This window comes from Molothrus aeneus, chromosome 10 (genome assembly GCF_037042795.1).
Source record: "Molothrus aeneus isolate 106 chromosome 10, BPBGC_Maene_1.0, whole genome shotgun sequence".
NCBI classification, from domain to species: domain Eukaryota; kingdom Metazoa; phylum Chordata; class Aves; order Passeriformes; family Icteridae; genus Molothrus; species Molothrus aeneus.
Window position 1 is genome coordinate 8,597,936 of NC_089655.1, and position 25,268 is coordinate 8,623,203.

The 25,268-nt window shown below is 38.1% G+C and overlaps 1 protein-coding gene across 4 annotated transcripts in view; it reads left to right on the forward strand.

The window, feature by feature from the left end:
• The window catches only part of ACSL3 (acyl-CoA synthetase long chain family member 3), a 50,281-nt gene that overhangs the window by 12,874 nt on the left and 12,139 nt on the right, over positions 1-25,268 (forward strand). For all 4 annotated transcript variants that reach the window (XM_066556359.1, XM_066556358.1, XM_066556361.1 and 1 more), the window contains exons 2-13: positions 2,392-2,495; positions 6,981-7,402; positions 13,573-13,750; positions 17,579-17,688; positions 18,904-19,042; positions 20,793-20,943; positions 21,558-21,681; positions 21,831-21,902; positions 22,388-22,527; positions 23,196-23,368; positions 24,038-24,112; positions 24,749-24,940. In XM_066556359.1, coding sequence (XP_066412456.1) covers positions 7,052-7,402; positions 13,573-13,750; positions 17,579-17,688; positions 18,904-19,042; positions 20,793-20,943; positions 21,558-21,681; positions 21,831-21,902; positions 22,388-22,527; positions 23,196-23,368; positions 24,038-24,112; positions 24,749-24,940 — 1,705 coding nt within the window. In that variant the 5' untranslated portion in view covers positions 2,392-2,495; positions 6,981-7,051. The remainder of the gene's footprint in view (positions 1-2,391; positions 2,496-6,980; positions 7,403-13,572; positions 13,751-17,578; positions 17,689-18,903; positions 19,043-20,792; positions 20,944-21,557; positions 21,682-21,830; positions 21,903-22,387; positions 22,528-23,195; positions 23,369-24,037; positions 24,113-24,748; positions 24,941-25,268) is intronic.

Consider the following 25,268-nt stretch of genomic DNA (forward strand, 5'->3'; position numbering starts at 1 on the left):
GCTTCCTTTTGAGAGCAGAGACATAATCAATAGCAATTCTGGTCTCCCACCATCCCTCTTTCTGTGTGAGACCACAGCAGTTCACAGAATGTGGAGCAGCAGGGAGGGCAAAGTCCATGAGAGACAGGTTGTCTCCTGTCCAGGACTGGGAGTGAGACATCAGGGACTGCAGCTGATGTGGGAATCAGTTTCATTCTTGTGTGCTTGAAAGAGTTTCAGGAGAACCTCTGGCTGAGTGCTTGCCTGTGTTACAGCCATGCAATCCTCTTCTAGATCTTTCTGTAGCAGAGGCTGTTCCATGCCTGTGACAAGCCCTGTGTGGTGATGTGGAGCTGTTGAGGAAGGTCCTGCTGGGTGTGTTCCCAGTGGATGGGGGCTCCTGGGGGTCAGTGCTGAGCAGTGCTGTTCCTCCCTGTTGAAAGCAGATGTCCTTTGGGACAGAGCCACGGGCCTGTTCCCAGCCTGACTGCAGAGAGGCACTCCTGTTTGTAACAGGGTCCAGATCTGCCTGGAGAAGGGTTTTGGGGATGTTTGGGAGGCTCATGGAAGGTCTCCCTTGTGCTAGAAGTGATGCTGGGACCCAGGTAGTAGCCTGGAAAAGGTAACTGGGAGGGGTCAGAGGCTGGAAAATCGGCAAGCAGGGGACAAGGACAGTGTGTGCACTTGTGTGGAAAGCACAGGGCCTGGGAGAGAGGGGTGTGCCAGGATGGCCTGGAGAGCAGCACAGCTCTCACAGGCAGTGCCAGGGCAGCAGAGCTCAGGGAATGCAGAAGGGTGGTGGGAGGAGAGGCTTGTGGGAAAGTGAAGGGTCAGCTGGGGAGGTGAGGTGTGTCCTTGTGCCCACATTGCTGTTGCTTCCAATTTGGGAGCATGTGCTGAGGACCAGCTCCTCTTCAGGGACCCAAAGCATCCATTTCCAGCATTCAGTAGGGCTTGCTGGGATTTCTATCCTCTCTGTTTCAAGAAATATGTGAAAACACCTGTGCTGTACCTGTGAAGAGCATCTGTTTTCAAACAGAACTGTCCCTTAAACCCATATTGCAAAAGACACCTTCCCCTTAGATAGGTGCATGTTTGGGATTCTCCTGTGCCCTGTTCATTGCCTCAGGCCCTCCTTGCTTCACAGTCCAGGGATTTGCCTTGTGAAGCATTGGCTGTTGTGCACATTTGGTTTGCCTTCTTATTTTTATATAGATGACTGCAAGAGTATTTTTAAATCAGTGATGGGGATTTCTTTCTTTCTGGTCTTTTTTTTTTTTTTTGTAAAAGAAAGGTTTACTTGCTGAGTGCTAGCAAATACTGACAGCTCTTGAGTGAATTCCAGATGTAGTAAAAGCTTGCCTCTTCAGGGTTAGTGTTACTTTTGAAGTCCAGATGTAAACTAATATAGGCTATTTTTTGGTGCAGTTAGAAGTATTAAGGGCTTTGTTACATTGTCGTGAGAACTCCTATTGTTATAGTCTGTAATGAAGAGATTGGGCAGTACATGAAGCTACTCTGTTATTTTGTCTGTTAAAGCCTAACCCAGTGAATAACTTTTTTATCCTTTCAGTGAATGTTAACAAATCAGTTTGGTTTTTTTTTTTGCAAGATTCACTGATAAGAGAAATTTAATATGTATTTCTACTACTATAAATTGTTGACAAAAATGGGGTTTTTTGAAAGAGTGTCTTGGAGCCTCTGGGTTGGAGTGTGTGAAGCCATGGAAGTCAAAAACCAGGGCAGTGAGCACCCTGGGTGATCACCTCAAGCAGCAAATAGTTAATCCACTGAAACTGGAAAAGATTATCTTTAAGAACTGTATAAATAGTAATGTTTGCAGAAAAGCAATAGGTACAAAATGTTTACATTTGCCTATTTTAAATGTGATTTGCTGGCACAGGTTTTCAAGACTTCTTTCTGCAAAGGACAATAAATAATACTTTAATGTATAATAGAGCAAAATCAATAAATACAATGATTACTATTTTATTAAGTCTTTTTATAAAGTGTTCAAGAATATTTTATTACTCAGGCTGAAGTGCATTCTCTGTGTGGGTGGATACACAAAGATAGGTCTGGTTTTTTCCTGCCCCAGATGGTAGAATGGTTCAGTGTACACTGAAAGGCACTGGGGAGTTAGAATTTCTCAGGGAGACAAGTCCCGTGAGCTCCTGAGTTCACCCAAAGCTGCTGCAGCCACCTTGATTGTACAGGACTCAGGTCTGAGCAGTGGCTGTGCTGGGTGTCACATCTGGCTTTGTGTTAACTTGCAGTGGGCCTGGGCTCTCTGAGGTGATACAGTGCAGTATCAGATGAGAAAAAGGTTTTTATTTATTATAAAATACGAGTGAAAAAAATGGAGGATGTGTTTTATAATTGCCATATTTAATGGGAATTTTCCATTTTTAGATTTCATGCAGTTGCCTGTGACAGCTCCTGTTGAGTAAACTGAGACTGGAACATCTTGTATCAGCTCTTGTACCTGTACCTGCCACGATGAGAAGTTGCATAAGGTTCCTTTTTTTCTTGTTAATTCATGCTTTTATTGTCGAGTAATTGTTATAAGCAGGTCAATTAGTAAACACATTCCTTGAAGGATTTTTTTCTTTGTCATCTAACAAAAGTTTTCTTCTGAAACTAAAGGGTATAACAGTATTAGTATAAGTAGTATATCAGGCCAAATCACTGATTATGTATTAAGAAGGATCAGTCCTGAAAAGTACTGGTTTATTTCTCCAGACTCATGAATGAGTGTGCTGGTTGCTGCTTCTTTCTGCTATTGAAAAAGTGTGTCAAACTTAATTTATGGTCTTGCTCTTTCCCATTTGCTGACTACCAGACTAAACATGAATTACATGTAAGTGAACATCTCTTATGCATGTCCAGAGCCCTTTGCTTGAGTGGATTTTTTCTAAGTTATATTCTTGTATGAATTAGCAGCCCTTTCATCCAGGATTTCACCTCCCAGCCTTTCCTGCATCACTAGTCAGAGTCTGAGCACTGAATCCTCAAAAACCCCAGCAGGATTATGTGAAACCAGGATGGACTCATGTTCTGTAAGAACCTGAGTGTTTACAGCTAATCTGCAGACCAAACCACTGAGTTAGAATATTACCACGTCATGTGTTTTTATTTGTCAGTGATTAAGCAGGAGCTACCAAAGAACAAAATTCCAGTGCTGAAAATGCAGTGAACTTTCTCACTGTGCCATAGTCTCATACTTGCAAAAACTGCTTAGGATCATGTCCTCTGCTTTCTGTTCCCTGCCCCAAATGATGGGTTTGCTTACAGTCTTTTTATGGTCAGAGGCAGTCATCTACTTCCAAAATTAAAAAGTACAACATATTGTACTTCAATTACATGCTAAAACCACGTATAGTATTTCACTAAACCTTTCAAAGTTTTGTTTTTGTTGGGTACTATTTTTTTTTAAGGCAGAATATTAAACAGCAAATATTGCTTCCCTTTTACATCTTCCAGATTTGATATAACCTTGAAAATTTCACTAAAACTTCTAATTTTTAGATTAGTTCTGCAGGTCGATTTTTAATGCTGTATTTTCATTTTGAGTTTTAAAAATAGCATACATTTTGAAATAATAATTGTTACAGAGAAGAATGCATGAGCAACCATTGTATCTTAATGTAAACAGTGTTGTTCTTTTACATTGTCATTAAAGTAGTTTTCTTAATGGAGGTTAAATGACCTTTTGTATAAGGAAGAAAAACCAAGACAAAATGTACTGTCATGTTCAGCTGCATTGGTTTTGCTTGCTGTAAAACATAATTGCCTTACATCTAGCACTCCAGCCTGAAGTCAGGGTAGAGTTTTGCTTCTACACTATCATCAAAATGGTTTTTTAATTGAATGTTTAGTCATCCACTTAGCTGACTTTGATGTTCTCCTGGGAATGGCAGTTATAAATCTGTGGGGCACAAAGGCATTTTAAACTGCATCTCCTTTTCTTACCTGGTGTTTTCCTCTTCAACAACATAGCAAACAAATAAACAAAATGATGAGTTAAAATGAAGCTTCTGTTCTTCAGTTACACAGGAAAGAGGGGGAGCCTTTATAGTGCCACCCAGGAACTTGGTGTCATGGCTCAGCTCTCCTTAGAACCATCACCCTACAAAGATCCTGGAGGTCATTCTTCTTATGAAAGGACTGGAATATATTTTTCTTTCTTGTTCCAAAAGGCATTGCACTTTTCCAATGTCCAATTACAATGGTAATTACAATTAGTTACAAGCATGGATTCTCTGTAAATTTCACAGTCTTCAATCCATTGCCAAATTCTTAAGACATTGGCACCTGAGCTCTCTCTCTTGCTAAAGTTTGCTATCTCATAATTATAAGATTTTTTGAAGGAAAAAAATGGACTCTTACTTGGTCTGTAAGACAAAAAACTTCACTTGAAAAAGATAATTCTGAATTGTAAAAACATTACATTTTGAGTGAAAAAAAATTCTTAATTTTTAAAATAAACTGTTTTCAATAGATGACTGGTAATGGCCTCACTTTTGTGAAGGAGTAACTGAAATAGTTAGCAATTTAGGAGATGTACATCAGAGCAGAGTTCTAGAACAGGGTGCTTGCTTTTCTGAGCCAAGGGGCAGTCCAGGACATTTCCCTTTAGTCTGTGCTGTTGGAGTGTTCCTTAGACCCTTCCTTGCAATGCAGCTTTTTATGATATGATGAGCAAAGCACAATTTATGTTTGCAATTCAAAGCAAAGATTTCCAGGTTTGGGGGTTATTATGCAAGGATGAGCCAGAAGAGGAACTTGACATGGCACCTTGGCATGGTTGGCATAGAAATAGTGAAAAAGGTTCCTCTCTCCTTTTGAGGAAAGAATAAAGCTGTTAGGATAACTCACTGCAAACTGAAATAGGAGGCTGCTGTTCTGGAAGGGTTCAGTGCCTCTCTAACCAAGGAAAGTTATGAAACCTAGAGAAAATATTATTTGAACAGCTTTGACTGTGTGTCAGATAGGGAGTTTCTTTGAAGAACAGTTTGCCTAAAGGTATTAAATGAGTTGCTTTAATTTTCATATGTAGCAGTGTTTGGTTAAATTCTGTTTCTACTTTTTAGGCAGAGAGAAGTTCTCCAGCTTTATAAGGAGAAAAAAGATGTTCATCTCCTGAACTGTGCCAGGCGAAATAATAGTACAACATAAAAATTTTGTAAAAATGGCCAAACTCTTGCTGTGTGTACTCTGGATTCAGCTTTTAAACATCTTGTTCTGTGCTGCTATCAACAACAGTATAATTTTTCTGGCCTGCAGTAGCTGATTGGCTGGCTCATGATTATTTTCATTAAGTATCCTTCAGTGGCACCCTAAGAACATAAATCTCTTCAAGAGATTACTGAATTTGCCCTTTAGCCTATTTAAGTTTGTTTTCTATTTGTCATTGCTTTTTGCCTTTGATCTGAAAATTAAAATATATGCACTTCCATTTAATTTTTTAAATATTTTAAATCTTTCCTCCACTGCTGCTTGTTGCAGTGATTTCCTACTGTGAAGAGCTCCTGTGGTTTATTTGAGTTTGTGTCTCAGGGTGCTCTGCAGAACAGACTTTGATGTTGTTTGGTTCCTTCACTGTATCATTGCAGGCAGTTTGTTAACAGTGAGATTACAGCAGCTTGTTAGGGAAAAATATGATCATGAAATGTTTTTGCTTGGAGTTTTAAGAAGTTTTGTGTTTCAGGGAAAGATGGAATGAATCTCATCCTAGAAGTGAAGGATGCTGGGTTGATCCATTCCCAAAAGGACTGCAGATCTAGGATTAATGAAGCAAGGCTTCTTTCCATTGCTACTGAAAGATCTTATATGATTTAAAAATTACTTTTTTCAACTCAAATTTCTGTTTATTAGGGATTTCACAGAGTTAATGGAGGAAAAGTCTAAGAGTGTAAGACATCAGCACAGAGTAATGCATCTCATGAATAAAAATTAATTTAGAATTGTCAAAAGCTGTGCAGCTTATGTATACATTATTATTAGTTGCTTGATTTATGATACTGCTTTTAATAAGTTGTATCAATATGTTTGAAAGGTTAAGTGAATGAAGTGCATTTGTAGTTTATTATGTACAAAACACTGTTTTTCAGCTAGTGGCTCGTGGACTGTTGCAGAAATTCATCTTTAGCCATTATGGCAACCATCCCTGATTTCCATAAGGATTTCAGTTATTTTCTTGATTTACCTTTTTAATCTTTTAGACAAATTGCATAATTTCATGACTCAACAGTAGAATACATTAGAAAGTTGCATCACCATTGCAGTCATTAGATATAGTAAATTATGCTTTTAAAAAAGACAAAGTGAATATCCTGGCATCATTAAGGACTCTGGAAAAAGTTACACATCTCTGCATTGTGCTGTTGCCAGGAATTTGGGGATATTTATAAGCTCTTTTCTGGTATTTAACCAATATTACTTAGCTCATGTTTATTGGTACAAGTGGGCTCATTGGATACTGGTTCTGAGACTGAAATCATAGGACTGATGGGAAGTGCCTAGGAATAAAGCAGCAAAGTTCTGTCACATACACAGCTTTCCTTCTCTCAGGTGGCTGTCCCAGTGTGTCCAGCACTTGGGAAACATTTCAACATCCTTAATAGCTGGGGTTCCCATGTGCAGAGTGACATTGCCTGTGCTCCTAGGGCTTGTTTGTTCACAGTCAGAGGTCATGGGGGTTCCTAGTGAAGGTGCACATGGAGGTGCTCTGATGTTGAAGAGGATCTTTTAAATTGTATAATCACAAAACACTTTCAGATAAATACCTGAGATGCATATGTCATTGTACTGCAGTCTGCTAAAGGGGAGTGGAACAGTTCCACCTCCTGTGTCTGCTTTCATTTTTGTGTGGGGTTTAGACTTCTAACTCCTGCATAAAGACCTACTGGGATATGGATTGTAATATCATGTGTAGAAATACCTTCTGCCAACAGTGATAGTTTACTACTAACACTTTCTTTTTTCTTTTCTCTTTTCAGATCTTTTTGGACCTCTGTCTAGCTGATCCATGTTTCCAAACTGTCTCTTGTAACATTCTCAAGCGGCCAAAATGAAGTTGAAGCATAACATCAACCCTATTCTTTTACAGTTTATAAACTTCATAGTCCTGGTGTACTCCCTTGTAACATACATTCCATGGTACATCCTTTCAGGATCAAAGCAGGCTATAGCAAAAGCCAAGCAGGTTAAAGCCAGGCCTGTGAATAACAAGCCTGGGGGTGCATACAGATCTGTGAACAGTCTGCATTGCTTAGCTTCAGTTTTATATCCTGGGTGTGATACACTCGACAAAGTTTTTAAATATGCTAAAACGAAGTATAAGGACAAAAAACTCTTGGGAACACGCGAAATTCTGAAAGAGGAAGATGAAATCCAGCCATCAGGAAAAGTTTTTAAAAAGGTAAGTCTTTTTGCAGTCTGCCTTCAAGAGTTTTTTTCCAAAGTATGTTTACTTTTTTACACAGCACTTCAAGCCCAGTAAAGCAAAGCTGGGGAAAAAATAAATTTCTCTGCTTAGATTCAGTAGCTGTGAAAAGAAATTAAATTATCTAATTCCCAATCTTTCAATACTTGGCATTTAAGCCAAATCTAAACCTTTTTGCACTCTTGAATAGATATCCTGTTTATGGTTTCAGTCAAAGAAAAAACACAAGTATGTTTTAGGTATTTGTTTTTAATATTCAGCTGGTGATGTAAGTAGTTTTAAAGGTTTCTTTTTTAAGTGAATTTCAAAAAGTCTCCCTTTGTGTTATTCTGAACTGTCATCAGATAAATATACAGAAGTACTAGATGCCAGTACTCAGATGTGCCTTTCCAGCAGCCTTAGTTGTGATTTAAGGATTTGCTGTTCTGTCCAGGGAATTCAGGACTTAAATGAATTTTTTGTTTGTAAAAAGATTGCTTGGATTTGATTGAAGAGTCTTTTTTTCTTTGAGTCTGCTTTAAGGTGAACTACTCTGCTAATCTGTAATCCTGATGTGTGTGGGAGATGTGATTTCAGTGTCTGACAGCAGCTCTGTTGTTTCAAGGGACTGACTTTTTATAGTGTATTATGTTCAAGACTATTGTCATATGCTGCTTTGTATTTGTTCAGACACATTGAAAATTGCACTTCTGCCTGAAGAAGGGCAGAATACTTCAACAGAATGTTCATATTTGTGCATCTCTGTTTGTTAAAGTTCTGCATTTCTGTATTAGAAGTTATTAAATCCACAATAGATAATTTTTAGTTAAGATTAGTTTCTCTGCAGATGGACAAAATTTCTCTTCATGCTGCTAGTTTTGTCTGATAGAGGAGTATATTTAAAATCAAATTTGGTTAATACCACAATATATGGCAAAGTTCAGTTCTGTTAAAATCTTTATACAAACTTTGTTAATGAAACTTGCCCTTAGCTGTGGAGGTAGTTTTGCAGTATGAAGGATGTGTGCTTGATGCACATTTTGCTGCCTCATTATCCTATAAAGAAACAGAAAGTTCATGTTGAACAAAGAATGGTTTCTGAGCACAGATCAGAATTTTGACTGCCCTGTTTTTTACATAAAAAACATGTGCCCTGTTTTTTAATCATAATTTTGAATGTAAGACTTAAGGACTTAGGAGTTTTAGCCTTTTCCTTTATGCAAGCAAAGTGTTGTGAATATTGGAAATCTGAAGGATGTTTGTGTTGATCCACTTAAATTACTTGTTTGTGAGTATTTAGGCTTAGAAATTACCCAAGTTAGGTAATTTTGTCTGAGCTTGACACAAGGGTTCATTGTGGTCAATTGCCATACTTAATCTCCTGTTACTTTGTTCCAAGTTGTGGCATTATCACACTAGACCTTTTAGTTTTCTTTTTTTTTTCCTGATAGGGAGTACATTGTTTTTTAAGGTCTCATGGCATGTGTTAGCAAGTGAGGAAAATCAGAACATTTCACAAGATACCTTGTTGATTCTAAATGTCAGGGTTCTCTTCTTTTGATTTCTTTCATTCCAGGCACCTTTTATTGCCTGGTTCCCTTTAGCACAAAGCCAGCTTGCTGAGGTTTGGTGCAGTCCTTCAAAAAGGTGCACAACAAGTTTAATTCTTATGTATAATGCATGTTATTTCTATACCTTACAGGAGTTGCAATATATTTTTATATTTTATATCTATCTCAAAAAAAAGGTAAAATATTCGGCTTTTGATTATTGGGAAAAGTAAGTCTCCTTGCACTTGCAGCTAAAATTATTTAGAGCTTCTTAACATCTTTAAGATCAGATACTCCATTAATTTCTTGCAAAACAGTGCTATCTCAGATAATCTGTAATTTTAAAAATTTTTATGATAGCGTATTGTTGCAAAAATGTTTGTTTCTGTGCAGATTCCAAAGTAGCAGAAATTCATGGATGTGACTAAAATACAAATACTTGCTAATGCACTTGTTACATTTCATAGTAATTCATAAATGGTTAGTTATTCTATTTCCTTCTATATTGTACTCTGCCATTTCCTTCTCCAATAACATGCATATTAATTTCATAAACCATGCATTTAAGTCAGGATAAAATAATGTTGAAAATACCTCTGAGATTAAGATGTAATTAATTGGAAAAGGGACTTAATTTAACCACAGCAGAAATTTTATAATGCCCAAAAGATGAGCCTCATTATTTTGTGTCATCTTAGTTGTAGGTTATGTCATCAGGTGCTTGCTTTGATCTATGTTGGTATGTGGATTTGGCTTTGTGCGTGTGTTTTTTCATTGGTTTATTTTATGAGGAAATGTCTGTTTGTTTGGGGGGTAGTTTGTTTGTTTGTCTTGCTCAGCTTTATAAAGGGTTGGTATTACTGGGAGCATAATAAATTACTGGGAGCATAATAAATAAGACATAGTGGGGAGAAGAAAACACAGCTTTGTTGGGGAAGGTGATGCATCTAAAGCCTGAGAGACTTGGGTGCAACAGCAAGCACATGGGCAGTTCTGGGAATTCAGAATTTTACTCATTATTGCTGATACTGAAGCTTAAAGTAAAGGTTCTTGCCATGCCAAATCATTGAGCACTGAGAGAGTCACTTAAGATGTTGAAAACCATAGATTGCTATGTATGTGGTATGTTAGGGTGGGGGTTTCAGATATATTTATCTGCATTCCATGTGTTCATGTGAAAAAGGCCAAAAGTGGGCATTTCAAATAACCTCCTTTGTATTATTTTTAATATACTTGTACAGGAAGATGTATTTAATTCATGATCACTGGTTTCCAAATCATGGTCAATATTCTTTAAGTCTTATAAAGTACTTTTAGGAAGACCTTCAAAAGTAACCAAGATCAGGTAGTTTAATGACTCTACATGAGCCTGCAGCTTTATCAAGAAGGTTTTATTTCACTAAAAATTTTAATATGTTTCTAAAATCCAGGCAAAAGAAATGCTAGCTGTGTGTTTAGTCTCTGCTTCTCTGGATTTCCAAATACTAACAGAGTCTGGATAGTTCTGGTGTTTTGTGTGCCACTGTGACTCAGGCTGCAGTGGAATGCTGGAGCACGAGAGGGCAGCGTTCTCCCATGGAATGCTGTGGTTCCAGGGAAAACCCCAGCACTGCAGGTCCTGCTGCCTGCTCTCTGTGGGGCTCTTCCATCTCTGCTCAAACTCACTTCTTGGGCCCTTCTGCCCAAGCTCTTGGACAGTTATTTTCTTTCCATTATTTACCAAGCAGAAATAAGCTCTGAAAGTTAAGTTAAACGTGTGTGAATGTTTAAAGGATTTTGGTGCCTCATGCTAGTCTTATCTGTTGGCAGCAGAAGCAGAATCACAGAATTGTTAGGGTTGGAAGGGACCTCTGCAGATCATCCAGTCCTGCCCAGGCAGGGTCACCCCAAGCAGGTGGCACAGGAACCTGTCCAGGTGGGTTTGGGATGTCTCCAGAGGGAGACTCCACCCCTTCCCTGGGCAGCTGCTCTAGGGCTCTCCACCCTCAATGTCAAGAAGTTGTTCTTTGTGTTAAAGTGGAATTTCTTATGTTTTAGTTCATGGCCATTGCTCCTTGTCCCATCACTAGGAACTTTTGAAAGAGCCTGGCACCATGCTCTTGGCACTCCTTTGAGATTTTTGTATGCATTGATGAGATCTCCTCAGTCTTCTCTTCTCCAGACTAACCAGGCCCAGCTCCTGCAGTCTCTCCTTGCAAGGGAGATGCTCCAGACCCCTCATCATCTTTGTGGCATCCACTGCACTTTCTCCAGTAGCTCCTTGTCTTTCTTGCCTGTACATTGGAAAATGTCAGCAAAAGCTACTGAGGGCAAAGCCAAGAAGGGAAATGGGTTTGGAGACACCCTCCAACATGAGGAGTGTGAGATAAACTGTAACATGCTCTGTGTCCTGCAGAGGAAGCTTGTAGAGAAATGCTGGAGGAAGGAACTTGGAGCCAATTTAGTAATATGTATATATGAGTAGCTGTTATTCACTCATGTGTGTATAATGTAAATGTCATAGGGAGAGAATAGAGAAAAAACACTGGGCATGGGGAAGGAACACTGGAATTGGATGGCAGTAGGAAAGTAAAACTCAAAATTGCTGCATTGAAAAAGGTCTTACCTGTTCTCACATCAGTGTTCTTCAGAAATGTATTTTTATAAAAATAGCTACAGCCAATGGTGCTACACATCCTTAAAAAGGATTTTTCCTTTTTAAGAAAAGAAAGCACCAATGAGTGATCTTTCACTACATATCAACAAGTTTAAGATTAATTATTTAAGAGAATAAAAAAGGGGAAAAAAGCAGAATCACAAGTATTATTTGGAGAGATTAATTTTTGGCCAATTACTGATTTATGTTCCCCAGTTCAGTGAGAGTGGTGGAAATTACTAAAACCTCTTATGGATTGGCAGGCTTACCAGAAACAGTAAAAGAATCTGCTTGTATTTCTTGGCCTAATTATTTGTGAGCAGTTTTCCTGAGGCTGCACTGTAGGCAGACTATAATGAGGGAAAGGGTATTGCCCAAGTCACTGCTATAAATTGTTTTCAGCTGATGAGCTTGTCAAGAAATTCCCCGTCTGCCAAAAATACTGCCTTTGGGAAAAAAAAAAATCCCAAATTGGAATTTAAATTCCAAATTACCAAAATTTGGATGGACAGGAAGAGGTGCAATATTTTTTTTGGAAGCAGTGAGAGTTTTCCACACCAGATATATCCTCGTGTGTTGAAACAAAAAGGGACTCCCAGGTTTTGGGTTTTGAAACAGCCTGTTTGCCACTGAAACAGAGCTTCTGGAAACAAACCAGGAAAAACTGAGCAGATATTTGTGTGAGAAATCTGTATTTTCTGGTAGAATTGCTATATATTGCTGTTGTTGACAAATGTTGTTTGTTGGGCATGTTAAATGATATTTTCCCATAAAGACATTTGTGAAATTCCAAGCAGCTGCACATGTACCTGTTTGCCCTACTAAACAAGTAGCTTAATGAGCAGTATGCAGTGAAGCTGTAGTAGGTACAATGCATTGTTACAACTAATTTTAACTATAAAACAGTTTGGAAAAGTGTCTTGACAAAGGAAATCTACTAAATTTTATTCTTCTATTAGAGTTTGAGAGAGATTTTTAAATATGTTTTATTAAAGAAGCAGATGTGGAAATACAGACTCATTAGAAATGTAGTTACATGTCAAAAATTGTTAGATTTGACAGCCCAAAGTTTGAAATTTAGTTCCTATTGATGAATGAAATCTAGAAAAAAGAATGAAGGAGCTTTTCTAGTTTTTTGTAGTGTTTGCTTGCATTTATTACTAATGCTTTGTAAAGAACCTGTCTGAAATACTTGATTAATAAATTGTTTTCAGAATTGTCAGTGTGCTTATATAAATAGATGGGGAGGATATAATAATTCAAAGCATAGATTTTCAGTATAAAACATCTTCATCTTCACTATATCTACATATGAAAATTTCTAGGTTGGTCTCAAAGAAATACCCTATCAATCAGTAAGGGAATAGTACTGCAAGGTGCAAGTGCACACAGAAACCTGTAAATTCAAATCCAGTTTTACTGTGCACCAGCTTTCCCATATGGAAAAGTGAGATTGCATAATATATTCTACATGACTTCTCAGAACTGAGGTTTGTCAGTCATTTCCTATCCTGTCTTCTGTCCCGCTTTTGTTTAACAGTAAAAAAAAGGCAAAAATATTACTGCTCATCCCCTTGACATTTGTTTCAGAACAAAGGGAAAGGGATTTCACAATTTCTGACTGAGGGCCCGTGGATATACTGCTTTTTGGATTCCAGTTTCCCTTTTCAAGTTTGTTTTTTTTTTTTAATGAATATCTGAGTGTTGTATTTGTGTAGAATTGCTTTCCCTTCTGTGAAAAGAGAAACTGAGGTAGTAACATGCATGGAGATATTGCACTGTGATATGGTATTTATGTTGGAACTTCCACAGGCCCTGTAGCTTTTGGCAAGAAAAAGTGTCATCTTTATCTTGAATAAACTGCAGTTACAATTCAAGCATGTGTTACTCAAACATCTGTGGATTCTTCACATGGGTGAAGGTGTTGTAGGACATGTCTTAAGGATTTTCATTTTCTAAATTGATTTTATTGTTCTTATTAGGTGATCCTTGGCAAGTATACCTGGCTTTCTTATGAAGATGTGTACATTAAAGCTGTTAATTTTGGAAATGGCTTAGCAGTCTTGGGTCAGCAGCCAAAGACTAACATTGCTATCTTCTGTGAGACCAGAGCTGAGTGGATGATTGCAGCCCAGGCCTGCTTTATGTGCAACTACCAGCGTGAGTACCTGTCTTCCCTGAAGGTTTTATGGCTTTCAGCCTCACAATCTGAAAATGAAACTCTTTCTTGCTTTGCTTTATGTACTAAGAAAACTTTATTTAGATTTTATATAGAGCATTAAAGTTTTCAAATTAAAAAATGCTGCGTAATGTGGGAACTGTGCACTTTGTAGCCTTCTGCTTTGGTGACTAGGGAAACCTGTATCTGTTGGCAGATGGGAAGAATGGTTTTGGTAAGTATAGTTTGCTCAATGAATTTGTGAGAGGTTTATTTTCTTTTCATCTCAAATCAGTACAGATTCCCAAGTTTCTGAAAACAAGCAAACAAAAATCACCCATGAATTCATTGACTCAGTTTCAGGAGTTGACGTCAAACCTTCATCTGTGCCTGCAAGTTTTGTTTTATCTGGATATTTTGTCAGTTCTTCAATTTTGATTTTGGTTGGGCCTTTTTTTCTTGGTCAGGAATGTACTGAATGCTGGTTTCAGTGTGCTATAGCTGTTCAAATGTCTGGTTCATCATCACTCCTTAATGTCCTTTACCTAACTAAGCCCAGCCTGGCTGTGTTCTGTGATGCTCTCAGGGGGACACATCTTGTCCCTCAGAGCATGCCAGAAACTGCTGTTCCTCACAGGCTTTGGCCTTTCCCTCCTGTGCTACATTTACGCCTTCAATAAGATGTGGTTGTGAAATCTTCATCCTTGGAGTGCCCTAAAGCCCAGACTGGCCGTGGCTCTGAGCACTCTGCTGCAGTGGATGGTGTGTGATCTTTGCAGGTGCCTTCCCACCCACCTAAATTGGTGATGGTTTTGGTTGGTTCCTCAGTAAGTAAATGCTACTGGCCTTCCAACCAGAGCAGAGAACAGCACAGACTCTTCTCACATAAGATACCTGTGCTGCTTTTAAACTACATGTCTCTGTTCCAGTTCCCTTTTAACACTTTTGGGATCTGTCAGATTCCTAGTGGCTATCCTGGGAATAAAATGCAAGGGCTTGAATAATTTTTTTCCCTCGGAGCTGAAGCACATTTACAAATCCTAGGGGGATTTGTAATTTGAGGGGGGAAATCTGAGCTAGGAGCTGGATGTTGTGAGCAGAATGGTGTGTGTTTTTGGGTTTGCTGGATTAGAGGTTGAAATCCCCTTGCTGCGACGTGCCTCGGCACACACTCTGACGTGGTGTTCAGCAGCTAAGCTGTGTCATCTTCTGTGAACTTGGCTGACTTGTGCTGGCAGATGAGGAGAGAGCTGTGCAGTGTTCACAGGCAGCTTGCAGGACAAATTGGGAGATTCAGATGATGTTGAAACAGTAATAGTGGCAAGACATTGCTAAATGGCTTATGTTAGCGTTTTTCAGTGTGTAGGGTTGGTACCAGCCAGCTGCTGTGGGGGTGTTGGGACATGGTTTCCAAATGTGAGATGTGTTCAGTCTGATGGAGTGGGCCCAGAGCTGGTGTCAACAGAACAGGTTCATCGGCTTTGTACGTAGTGTTGGAGAGAATGCATTTTGCACTACAGAATTAAAATGAGGAAAATGATGTTTGTTATGGATTACTTGCACTAACAAGTTATTTTATAGTTAGAAATACTTGCTTGATTTTAAATGTGTCTTTTTCTGAAGTTCTCTAAGTCTTATATTTGCAGGAGGTGGAGTGGGATTGCTATATCAGAGATAGAAGAAGTAGTACTAGCATGAAAACAGATTTTCTTCCTGAGTACCTTGTCATGTGTGTGAACAGCTCTTCACTAGAGTAGGCAGATAAAACACAAAAGTGCATAGCCAAATGGTGGAATAGGAGAGGTTAGGTTTCATTTTTCAATCATGCTTGAGCAGAAGTGGTTTTGTCAGAAGTAAATTTGGCTGAAGTTTTTAAAGGTGCATTTTGCTTTTTATTCTTGATGTATGATGGGTGCTGAAGTACTTGGTTTAACATTCCAGTTACCTTGAAATAAATTGTAAAAAGTCTGTTTGTTTCTTTAGGGTAAAATTTTGTCTTTTTCCACAAGCTGGCAAATTTAGTGTTGTTAGGGATTTTCTTTTTTCAAGCCTTTGGTCAGATAACAAAGATACACTTGCACTGTTGCATGTATAAAGGTGAATACAAAATAATCCCTTCTCAGTACATTTTCAAGAGAATGAGGAGAGAGAAAACTATCAAAACTTTCAGATTTGCCTGAAAAAGTTTTAGGTGCCAGTGTGCAGAAGGGACAATTTCAGAGATGAATCATTGCTCAGTTTGCTCTCTCCATGACATCAGTGCACCATCATATAAGTGGTCTCTCTTTCCCGTTGGCTCTGTCATATGGCTCTGAGTGTCTTAATGTGCTTATTTGCAGATGAGTAACTAAATACCCCGTGGTTGTTCCTGAGATGCTGCTCTGCCTTCTGGGCGCTTGTTGTCAGCTCAGTTCTGCTCCTTGGCTCGGGGCAGCTGAATTTCTGCTACATGTTTACATAACAGGGGTCACTGCAGTAAGGAGAGAGAGCTCGTGGGAACGAGGAGAGGCACTCTTCTGGACTTTGCTCCCACCAAATTAAAGAAAACACAGTGCATGTGCATTTGCCCTGCAACAGTTCTGAACTATGATGGGCTGTTTTAACAAGAAAAAAATAAGTAGAGGTCAACTATTTACTTTTCTGTGTAAGACTGCTTTTGAGTTGTTTTGGGTTAGTAACTTCTTGGATTTGAAATATTAAAACAAAAACCTTAGAATACAACAGAACTTTATTTCATTTTTAATCTTTGCTGCAGTGATTACAGTCCTAATGTACAGTGGGTTGTCTTATTTTCATAGTTACGTTCTTTAAATATTTAGCTATATACAGACCAAAAAGCAGAAGATATTCAGATACCTGATGTGACAAAACTCCCATCAAGAATACTATAATTATGGATTGTGTTGATTGACCTCAGAGCTTTTATGAGATGTCCTTGTTTAGTGTTGGTTGTGCTTGGAAAATAGATTTTTTTTTCTGCAATACTTCTCTTCAGTTTTTAGCTGCTTTTTTCTTCCTTGGTCTCTTTTGGTCTCTTGTCATTCAATTCCATTGAAAATTCCAGGAAATTTCATATTATCACCTTTAAAATAACATTTAATCATTTTGTAACCTGCTCACTAATGAGCTGACCTTACAAACAGGAAACAATTTTTCTTATAGTCAATTTTCTAAATATTTTCTTTCTTGCTATTCGGTATGATTATCATGATGTCAGTTCAAGGTCTAATGACTGTGATGATTAAACCTTTATTACATTATTTTAAATAGATGGCAGAACAAGCTAGTCACAGATGTGTTTCTGTGTGAGAATTCTCTGCTGATGACACATATTGCCATGCTGTAATAATTTGTTATTAGCAGTCAATTGTAAAAGGTTAGTAACAGAGGATGTGAATTCTGGAAAGAGAAGTCACTTGGATGAAAGCTGTTTCTTTCCTGTGTGCAAGAGGAATATAACACAGTGATTATTAAACTGAGAAGGTTTGCCTATTTTTCAAATGGTAAAAGCAGTGACAGTATGAGAGTAGATCCAGGAGAATTTCATAAGGTGATGTGGTTTTGGGACCTCTAATTAGACCTTGGAAAAGAGTAAACAGTCACATAGAGAATGGTTGTTCATTATTCCTTCTGGGAGTAACTGAAGATCACACTGTATTTAAATTCAGATGTTAAGAGGCTTTTTAAATGCAAAACTGTCCTATCTTTGAGTTGACAAATATTTTTACTGTGTTGCCTAAGTTGGAGTAGATTAATCTCAGTTCTTTTTTGTAAACTACACTTGAAAATGTAACCCAGGGACTGACCATTTGCCCTGTTTTGTGTTTCAGTTGTTACTCTGTACGCCACGCTGGGAGGCCCAGCCATAGTTCACGGGCTCAATGAAACAGAGGTGACCACCATCATTACTAGTAAAGAGCTGATGCAAACAAAATTGAAGGTCAGAAAGCTGTTCTTTGGCTATCTCTTTGCAGTATGTCTGTTCACTATTGTTAAATGGTCTGGTTCCATTGTACAGAGCAATGATTTATTGCCTTTCCATAAGGCAGACACTTTTGGAAGAAGATTTATGTATCTCTGTTCATGTACAGAAAGTGGTAGTTTGCTTTTAGTGGGTTTTAGGCAGCTCACTGACTGGAGAATGAGCAATTTGCAGTATTTCAGAGCTGGAGTGGTGCCTGGAAAAACACCTTTACAAGAAACTGCCGTGGTTTCTGGGTGGATTTAGTGCCTATAAATGTAACAATGGGAAGAGCAGAAAAATGTATAAAGAGCTAACTGTGATCATGCTCCTGGCTTATTATCAGATGTTTTCCCAGCAGAGAATGGTTTTTACATCTAAAGATGGGTGTTTAAAGAGTTAGAGCTGTTTTTCCATGCAGGGGGAGAAAAAGCTCACTAAACATTAGCATAGTCAAAGAACTTTTTTGACTTACTGACCCTGGTGGAATACCCAAGTGGAACAACTAATCTGCATGAGTTTCATCACTGTGTGTTTTGGGGAAACTGGACCTTTCAGTTAAGGAAATTTTTTTAATGAGAAACTGTGCTGCTGTGGAAATTTGAATGAGAATTTCCTAAACTTTAAAAAGAAGTTACTACAATGACAGTATCTATGCCATGCACATTTATTTCAGCTTGCAGTGAGAGAATGTATTTGCTCTGCTATAGGTGATGATCTCTTCTTCCATGAGAACACTGATTAATGTCTTTGAACTCATGTTTTTCTTGAAATGCTTAGCTAGTAATTTTTGATATTTTTGCTAGCTGTTGCTTATTTTAAATAGCGTAATAACCAAGGAGCAGCCTAACAATTATTGTGAGCTCAGTATCAACAATTTTTCTGTGTTCTATGGGAAGGGAAAGTCAATAATGTCTACAAATCACTGCAGTCTTATTTGTGGGGTTCTCATGAAATAAAATACAAATCAGCAAATGTTTGGAGAAGTTTTTGGACTTAAAATTGGAAAGCTTTGAGCTTTGCAGCTACTTGAGCTTGGCAGGTTTATCCTTTAAAATTCTGAGATGTTTTATATTAATGCTTTTTAAAAAGTATACAGCAGATAGCAGGAGGTTTTTGGTTTTTTTAGTTTTTTTTTTTACTTTCTGACATAAAATAATTTTTAATTTCTGAACCTATTTTTCATTTTCACAGGAAATTGTTTCTCAAGTTCCACTACTGCGACACATAATTACAGTGGATGGCAAACCCACAACGTGGTCAGAGTTCCCCAAGGGGGTCATTGTTCACACCATGGCATCTGTGCAAGCCATGGGGGCCAAGGCAGACACTGGTGGGTTCTTCCTCTGCAGACCATCTCTTTTGGTGCCCTAGTTTGACCCTGTTGAGTAAACTTGAAGAAACTGCAGATTTCAAAATTCTGCAGATTTAACCTTTTCTTATGTCCTTTTCCTTTAAATCAAATCCGTGTGGGTTTTTGTTTTGGTTTTTTTCTTTTTGTTTTTTGTTTTATTTTCATTGTGGGTGGTTGGATTTTGGAGTGTAAGTTTGTTTTTTGTTTTTCAACAGAGTAAAAACTTGACTCCACAATCAAGTGTCACAGGTTGAAGGGCAGTTTTTAGGATAAGCAATTAATTCAGGATAGAAACTTAAAAAGCATTCTTATGATCAGACACATTAAAACCAGGTTATTCAGGGCACAGAAGGAAAATCATTGTGTATTTTATAAAAAAAGAAATCAGTAATTTATTGCCATTAAGTTTTGTAAAATTCACAGATAGCAAAATGTAAAATAGTCATTTGAATCTGATAGAACTTGGTCACTTATTACATTTCTGAAAGGATCATTCTGTGTAAATTCATTGAAATCTATTTCTGGTCTATGTAATATTTTTAGAACTCTAATTCAGAATTTTAGTACTTATTTTAATTGTAATATTAAGAAATTTTTATTCTTGGCTCTGAAGGGCTGCCCATCTTGATATTTTAAGGAATTTCAATATATTCAGTAATTGCTTTATTTTATGTTGGATTGTATTTTAAGAGTGGGGGGGTGGTCAGTCCATCTGATTTTGACGTTCAGGGAAATGGCAGATTTGCTCCAAACATCGTGACCTCTCAATTTCTTTGGAAGATGCATTTCCCTATTTGATATACCAGTTTCATGTACTACCAAAGCAGTTTAATACAACGCCAGCAGAAAAATCTTGGCTGTAATTCATTAGCTCCCTGAAATTTTTTAATCTATGTGCTATGTAAAATGGTATTTAATTTTTAAATATCACATACTCTGCACTACAATAAAGAAACATTATCTTTGTCAAGTTAACCATTCATAAACTGTGAAATACTATAATGAATTGTTTATGGTCAAGCATGTCCAATTAATATTAAGTAGATGAGCTATTGCTTATATTTCTTTTCCTCTGTGTTGTTCATTGTGCAGGATAGGCAGGATTCAGTGAGTGGAAAATTATTAAATGTTGCTTTCTTGCTTCTCATTCAGTGTGTGCACTGTGCCTCATGCACTGTGTGGGATGCAGTTTCCTCTGAGTAAGCACAGTAGTTTTTGTATTTTTTTGCTCTCAGCACAAGTATTTAAAAAGCACTTTAATCCAGTTAAAGCTGTTGAACTTCTTTTAAATATTTATGGAGATGGGACCTCAGCAGTGCTTTGCTGCAGGTGTTGCAAATGAGGCAGTGTGTTGTTCCCTGCCAGGGAGCACGTGAGGCACAGGGGGTGGAAGCAGGGCAGTGAACCTTCCCAGGCAGGGATGCTCAGTGGTGCTTTGGACAAGACAAAGCTCTGCCTGTTTTTCTCTCCACTGCAGGAGCAGGGGAAAAATAATAGGAAAACTCTTGTGGTGGATAAGGTCAATCAGTCAAAGTATTGCTCAGCTAGTGCAGAGTTCCAGCTCTTTGTGGAGGCACTTCAGCTTGACCACAATCTTTTTTAAGCAAAAGCAAAATGTAATAGCATGAGACCTGTGGTGCTGTATTGCAGCACTGCTGAAATGTGTCAGTGTGTCAGATCTCCCAGCCTGAGAGGCTCTCCACACATCCTATTTTTTAACAACTTGCAGGAAACAAGCAGCCGTCCAGGCCTGTGCCCTCGGATATCGCAGTGATCATGTACACAAGTGGATCCACAGGAATTCCCAAAGGAGTTATGATCTCCCATTGCAACATAATTGCTGGGATAACTGGAATGGCTGAGAGGATCCCAAATCTGGGGTGGGTACCAACTGTTACTGACCAGCAAGTAAAGAAGTCATGTAGTTGCATTTAATTTTAGATTAATTACTGTGTAAAATATGAACTGTTTTATATTGCTGTGGCTGTACTGTGCACTGACATCTGAGCATCTTCCAGCACTGCACTAAATGACATGATACTACTTCATGTGCTCTTTGTTCTCTCCTCTTTGGTATGTGGGCAAGACCAGGACACAAAAACCTGTGAGGCCACTTGCACTAGAGTGGTTGAAAGCCTCCCTAAGCAGTGCTTGCCTTGGTTAATGTTTAAATCCTGTGGCTTTTTTCTGTGTGGAGCAGTTTTTAATCTCATCCACTCATCCATGAGTTGCCTTTGCAACCATAACACATGGTTAATTGTCTTGGGATGAGTAACCAGAGTAACCATCACCCTTTTTTCATGCCTAAACCTACAGTGTGTAGTATGCAACTTTTGAAACAAAACCCGCGTGATTTGAAATATGCTCTCAAGATCAAAGGCATTTTCTACTTTCTCATTTCTTCAGTAAACTTTGCATGAATTTGGCTTAATGATGCATCTGAGGACTCTGGAGCTGCAGCATAAAGCTATATTTTAAAATAAATTCTTTGCAGGGAAAAGGATATTTATATTGGGTACCTGCCCCTTGCCCATGTTCTGGAGCTGAGTGCTGAGCTTGTGTGTCTGTCTCACGGGTGCCGCATCGGTTACTCTTCCCCTCAGACACTGGCTGACCAGGTATGTTGTAAGTCCTTACAGTAAAGTAAAAAAGAAATTTAAGAAAATCACTTATATCTTTGTAATATTTCTTTAAAAACAGTAAAAAATTTGTTTCTGATGTTAAAGATATTGAATGTGTCTGCTAGTAAACTTGTTCTTCACTTTAGTCTTCTAAAATAAAGAAAGGAAGCAAAGGGGATGTTACTACACTTAAGCCAACTCTAATGGCAGCAGTTCCGGTAAGTAACTGAAGGATGAATGATTTTTTCAAACCTTTTTTAAAATATAATTTATAATTCAATTTTTAGCAACAAAATCAATACCATTACCATTTAAATAGAAAAGGTAGCATCTTTGATGTTAAGCTGCCTTAAAATAATTTTGGTACTTATTTGTATGTTGAAGATAAACAATCATGATACAAGTATCAAACTCTTTCCAAGTTAAGATAGCTAGAGAGATCCAATTCCCATTTTAATTAGTAATTTCTAGTTTGTTATAGTGAAAGAGTGGAATAGAGTTGACAGCTGGGGGTTAACTGCTGCTCCTGCCCAGATTTTGCTTTCCTCCTTTCCATGAACATCTTGCTGTCTCTTAGCAAGGGAAGAGGAGGGAACCTGGGAGTGGAGTTGTCACCTGAAGCTCAATTGAATTTCTAGATTGTGTTTTCTTTTTGCTGGATTTCTGTTTCTTTGAGATAAAGTTCATCTTTTTATGTAACTAGGAAATTATGGATCGAATTTACAAAAATGTCATGAATAAAGTGAATGAAATGACCAGTTTCCAGAGGAATCTATTTATATTGGCCTACAACTACAAAATGGAACAGATTTCCAAAGGTTACACTACCCCACTCTGTGACAGGTAATGTTAACTTCCTTTGTAATGGCACTAAAAAAGTCAAAGTCTTACCACGGGAGCAATATTTGGTTTTCTTGTGTTTTTCTTCATTTTATGAACAAATCTGTACTTGAGTGTAAATTGAAACAATAAATCAGGAGTTTGTGTGATGGATTTAAATACTTACTGATAGAATTTGAGTGTTCTTTAACTTGAAACTGATAGAAAATTTACATTTATTTATTGATTTATACCATTTTGGGGTAAGATGAGAAGTTTATTCCTACAGAAAACCGTAGACTACACATTTTTTCAGAAGGGAGCAATGGTATATATATTCAAATTGGAAAGAACCCACAGGACCATTGAGTCTAACTCTGGGTTTCCATGAGAGTAAAAGATAATGTATTTGCAAAATTTATACAACTTAAAGTATTTTTAGGAGAAAATCGTGCAGCTATACTGCCTCATTAAATCTGTGTTCTCAAACATTTAACCCATCTTCAAACTAGAACCTGGAAACCATCTTAGAAATCTGTGCCTGTATTTCTGAAAACTTCAGTGTGCTCCTTCAAGGCTTTCCTTGGAAGTCATAAAAGTGTATTTGAAGACAGTGGAAACTCAGTTCGGATCCAAGACTAGGTTCTCTATTGCTTTGTTTTGAAGCTCCAAGATGCCCTTTTCCCTTTCAGCCTTATCTTCCGCAAGGTGCGGATGCTGCTGGGCGGGAAGATCCGCGTGCTGCTGTGCGGCGGCGCCCCACTCTCGGCGGCCACGCAGCGCTTCATGAACATCTGCTTCTGCTGCCCTGTGGGGCAGGGCTACGGCCTCACTGAGTCTGCTGGGGCTGGCACCATCACTGAAGGTGGGTGGCAGTGTTGTCCTCAGGGCTGGCACCGTCACTGAAGGTGGGTGGCACCACAGGCCCTTGGGCACCGGCACCCGCGCTCAGCCCTGCACGGCTCAGCCCTGCCTGCCTGTTCCTTTGCTGGCACCACCAACGTCATCAGGGTATCCTGCAGTCAGGTGTTCCCAAAAATGCATCAAACAGTGGCAGTGCTGATTTGGATGCATTGTGCTCAAGCAGGTGACCCACGTGTAAAGTGAGTGGTAGAGCCGCCCATTCTAGCGTGAACGGGATCTCGGCGTTGTTGTACTTACCACATCAACTTAATAATAATTGTCAGATTTTGTTGAGTATATTGAGATGTCAGGAATTAAAATCTTCCTGCACCAGATTTTAATTTCATATAACAGAACCTAATTGCCTTTTAGATTTAGATAAACCTAGTTGCCTTTTAGATACTGAGGGTATCTGTCAATACGGCCATCTACTCTCCTACTGGGATAAGAATTTTGTCTTTGTTCTCTTGATAAATCCGTTGGGTTTTCTTGGAGGTTTGGTTCTGTGAATTAAAGTTTAGAAATAAATAGCAGTTAATTTTCACTGAGGATGCATGGCAATAAAAGTTTGGTTTTTTCTAGCCATCTTTGGTTTTTTGTTTTTCTGAACATGCACTCATTTAAATTCTAGTTTGGGACTACACTACTGGAAGAGTGGGAGCACCTTTGGTCTGTTGTGAAATCAAGTTAATGAACTGGGAAGAAGGTGAGAATTCCTGCTTATGATTTAATTGTAATGTGTTTGTAAGAACTGTGTTTTTCTATTGGGCTTTGCTCTGTAGCAGTAATTACTATTTCTTGGCTGTTTGCATTTTAAATGCTACTTTTGCCTATAAAAGTTTGCTCTTGAGGAGAAGAAGCGTAAAATAAATTCCTCAGTATTTTCAAAACAGGGAAATATCCAGACAGAAGCTATCAATGCAAGTGGCATTTTGACTAGGTAGTATGCATGAAACCTTCAATGTCCATTAAGAAATTATTTTAAAATAATCTTCATAATATTCTTAAAGTCATTAAAATTGGCATGTAGAATAGAGGCTTAATGGATACATTATAAAATACATATAATAAATTTTGAAATGCATTTGGGTGTTTCCTTTCACTGCAGGCTTTTATGTACTGTAGAGTAGAAATACATAATACTTAAGTGTGTTGTGGACTAATGCAAAACCTTATGGATTTTTTATTCTCTAAACTATGAGGCAAAATTATTTGGTTTTATTTGAGCCTGTATGAGGCTGATAAAGCACATTACTTAGTACTGCCAGAAGGATGGCACAAATTTTTGCTTTGGAATATGTTTTCATTCTCATAAACTTAATAAAACTCCCCATCCTTCTAGGTGGATATTACAACACTGATAAACCATATCCTAGAGGTGAGATCCTTATTGGAGGGCAGAATGTGACTGTGGGCTACTACAAAAATGAAGCACGAACCAAACAAGATTTCAGTGTTGATGAAAATGGGCAGAGGTGGCTCCATACTGGAGACATTGGGGAGTTTCATCATGATGGATGTCTAAAAATTATTGGTGAGTTAATAAATTTAAGTGACATGTGTATGTATAGATATTCATATACACACATCTTTCAGGACTGTGAAATACAGTAATGGAAAAAACCTCCATATCTTGTCATGCAATCTCAAGTCTTCCTGTGTATCCCAGGGAAGTTCTGATATGTTAATGTAAACTTGTTTGTGTGCTTTAAAAGCTGAATCTTGGTTCACTTTGAAACAGCCTTAACATTGAGTCCCTAAGTTAGTGAGACTGGGTAGCAATTAGGGAGTTAAATACAAGCTAACTGAGTAAGTAAGCTGCCTTATATTGTATAATTTTGTACTGTTGTGTTCAATAACCT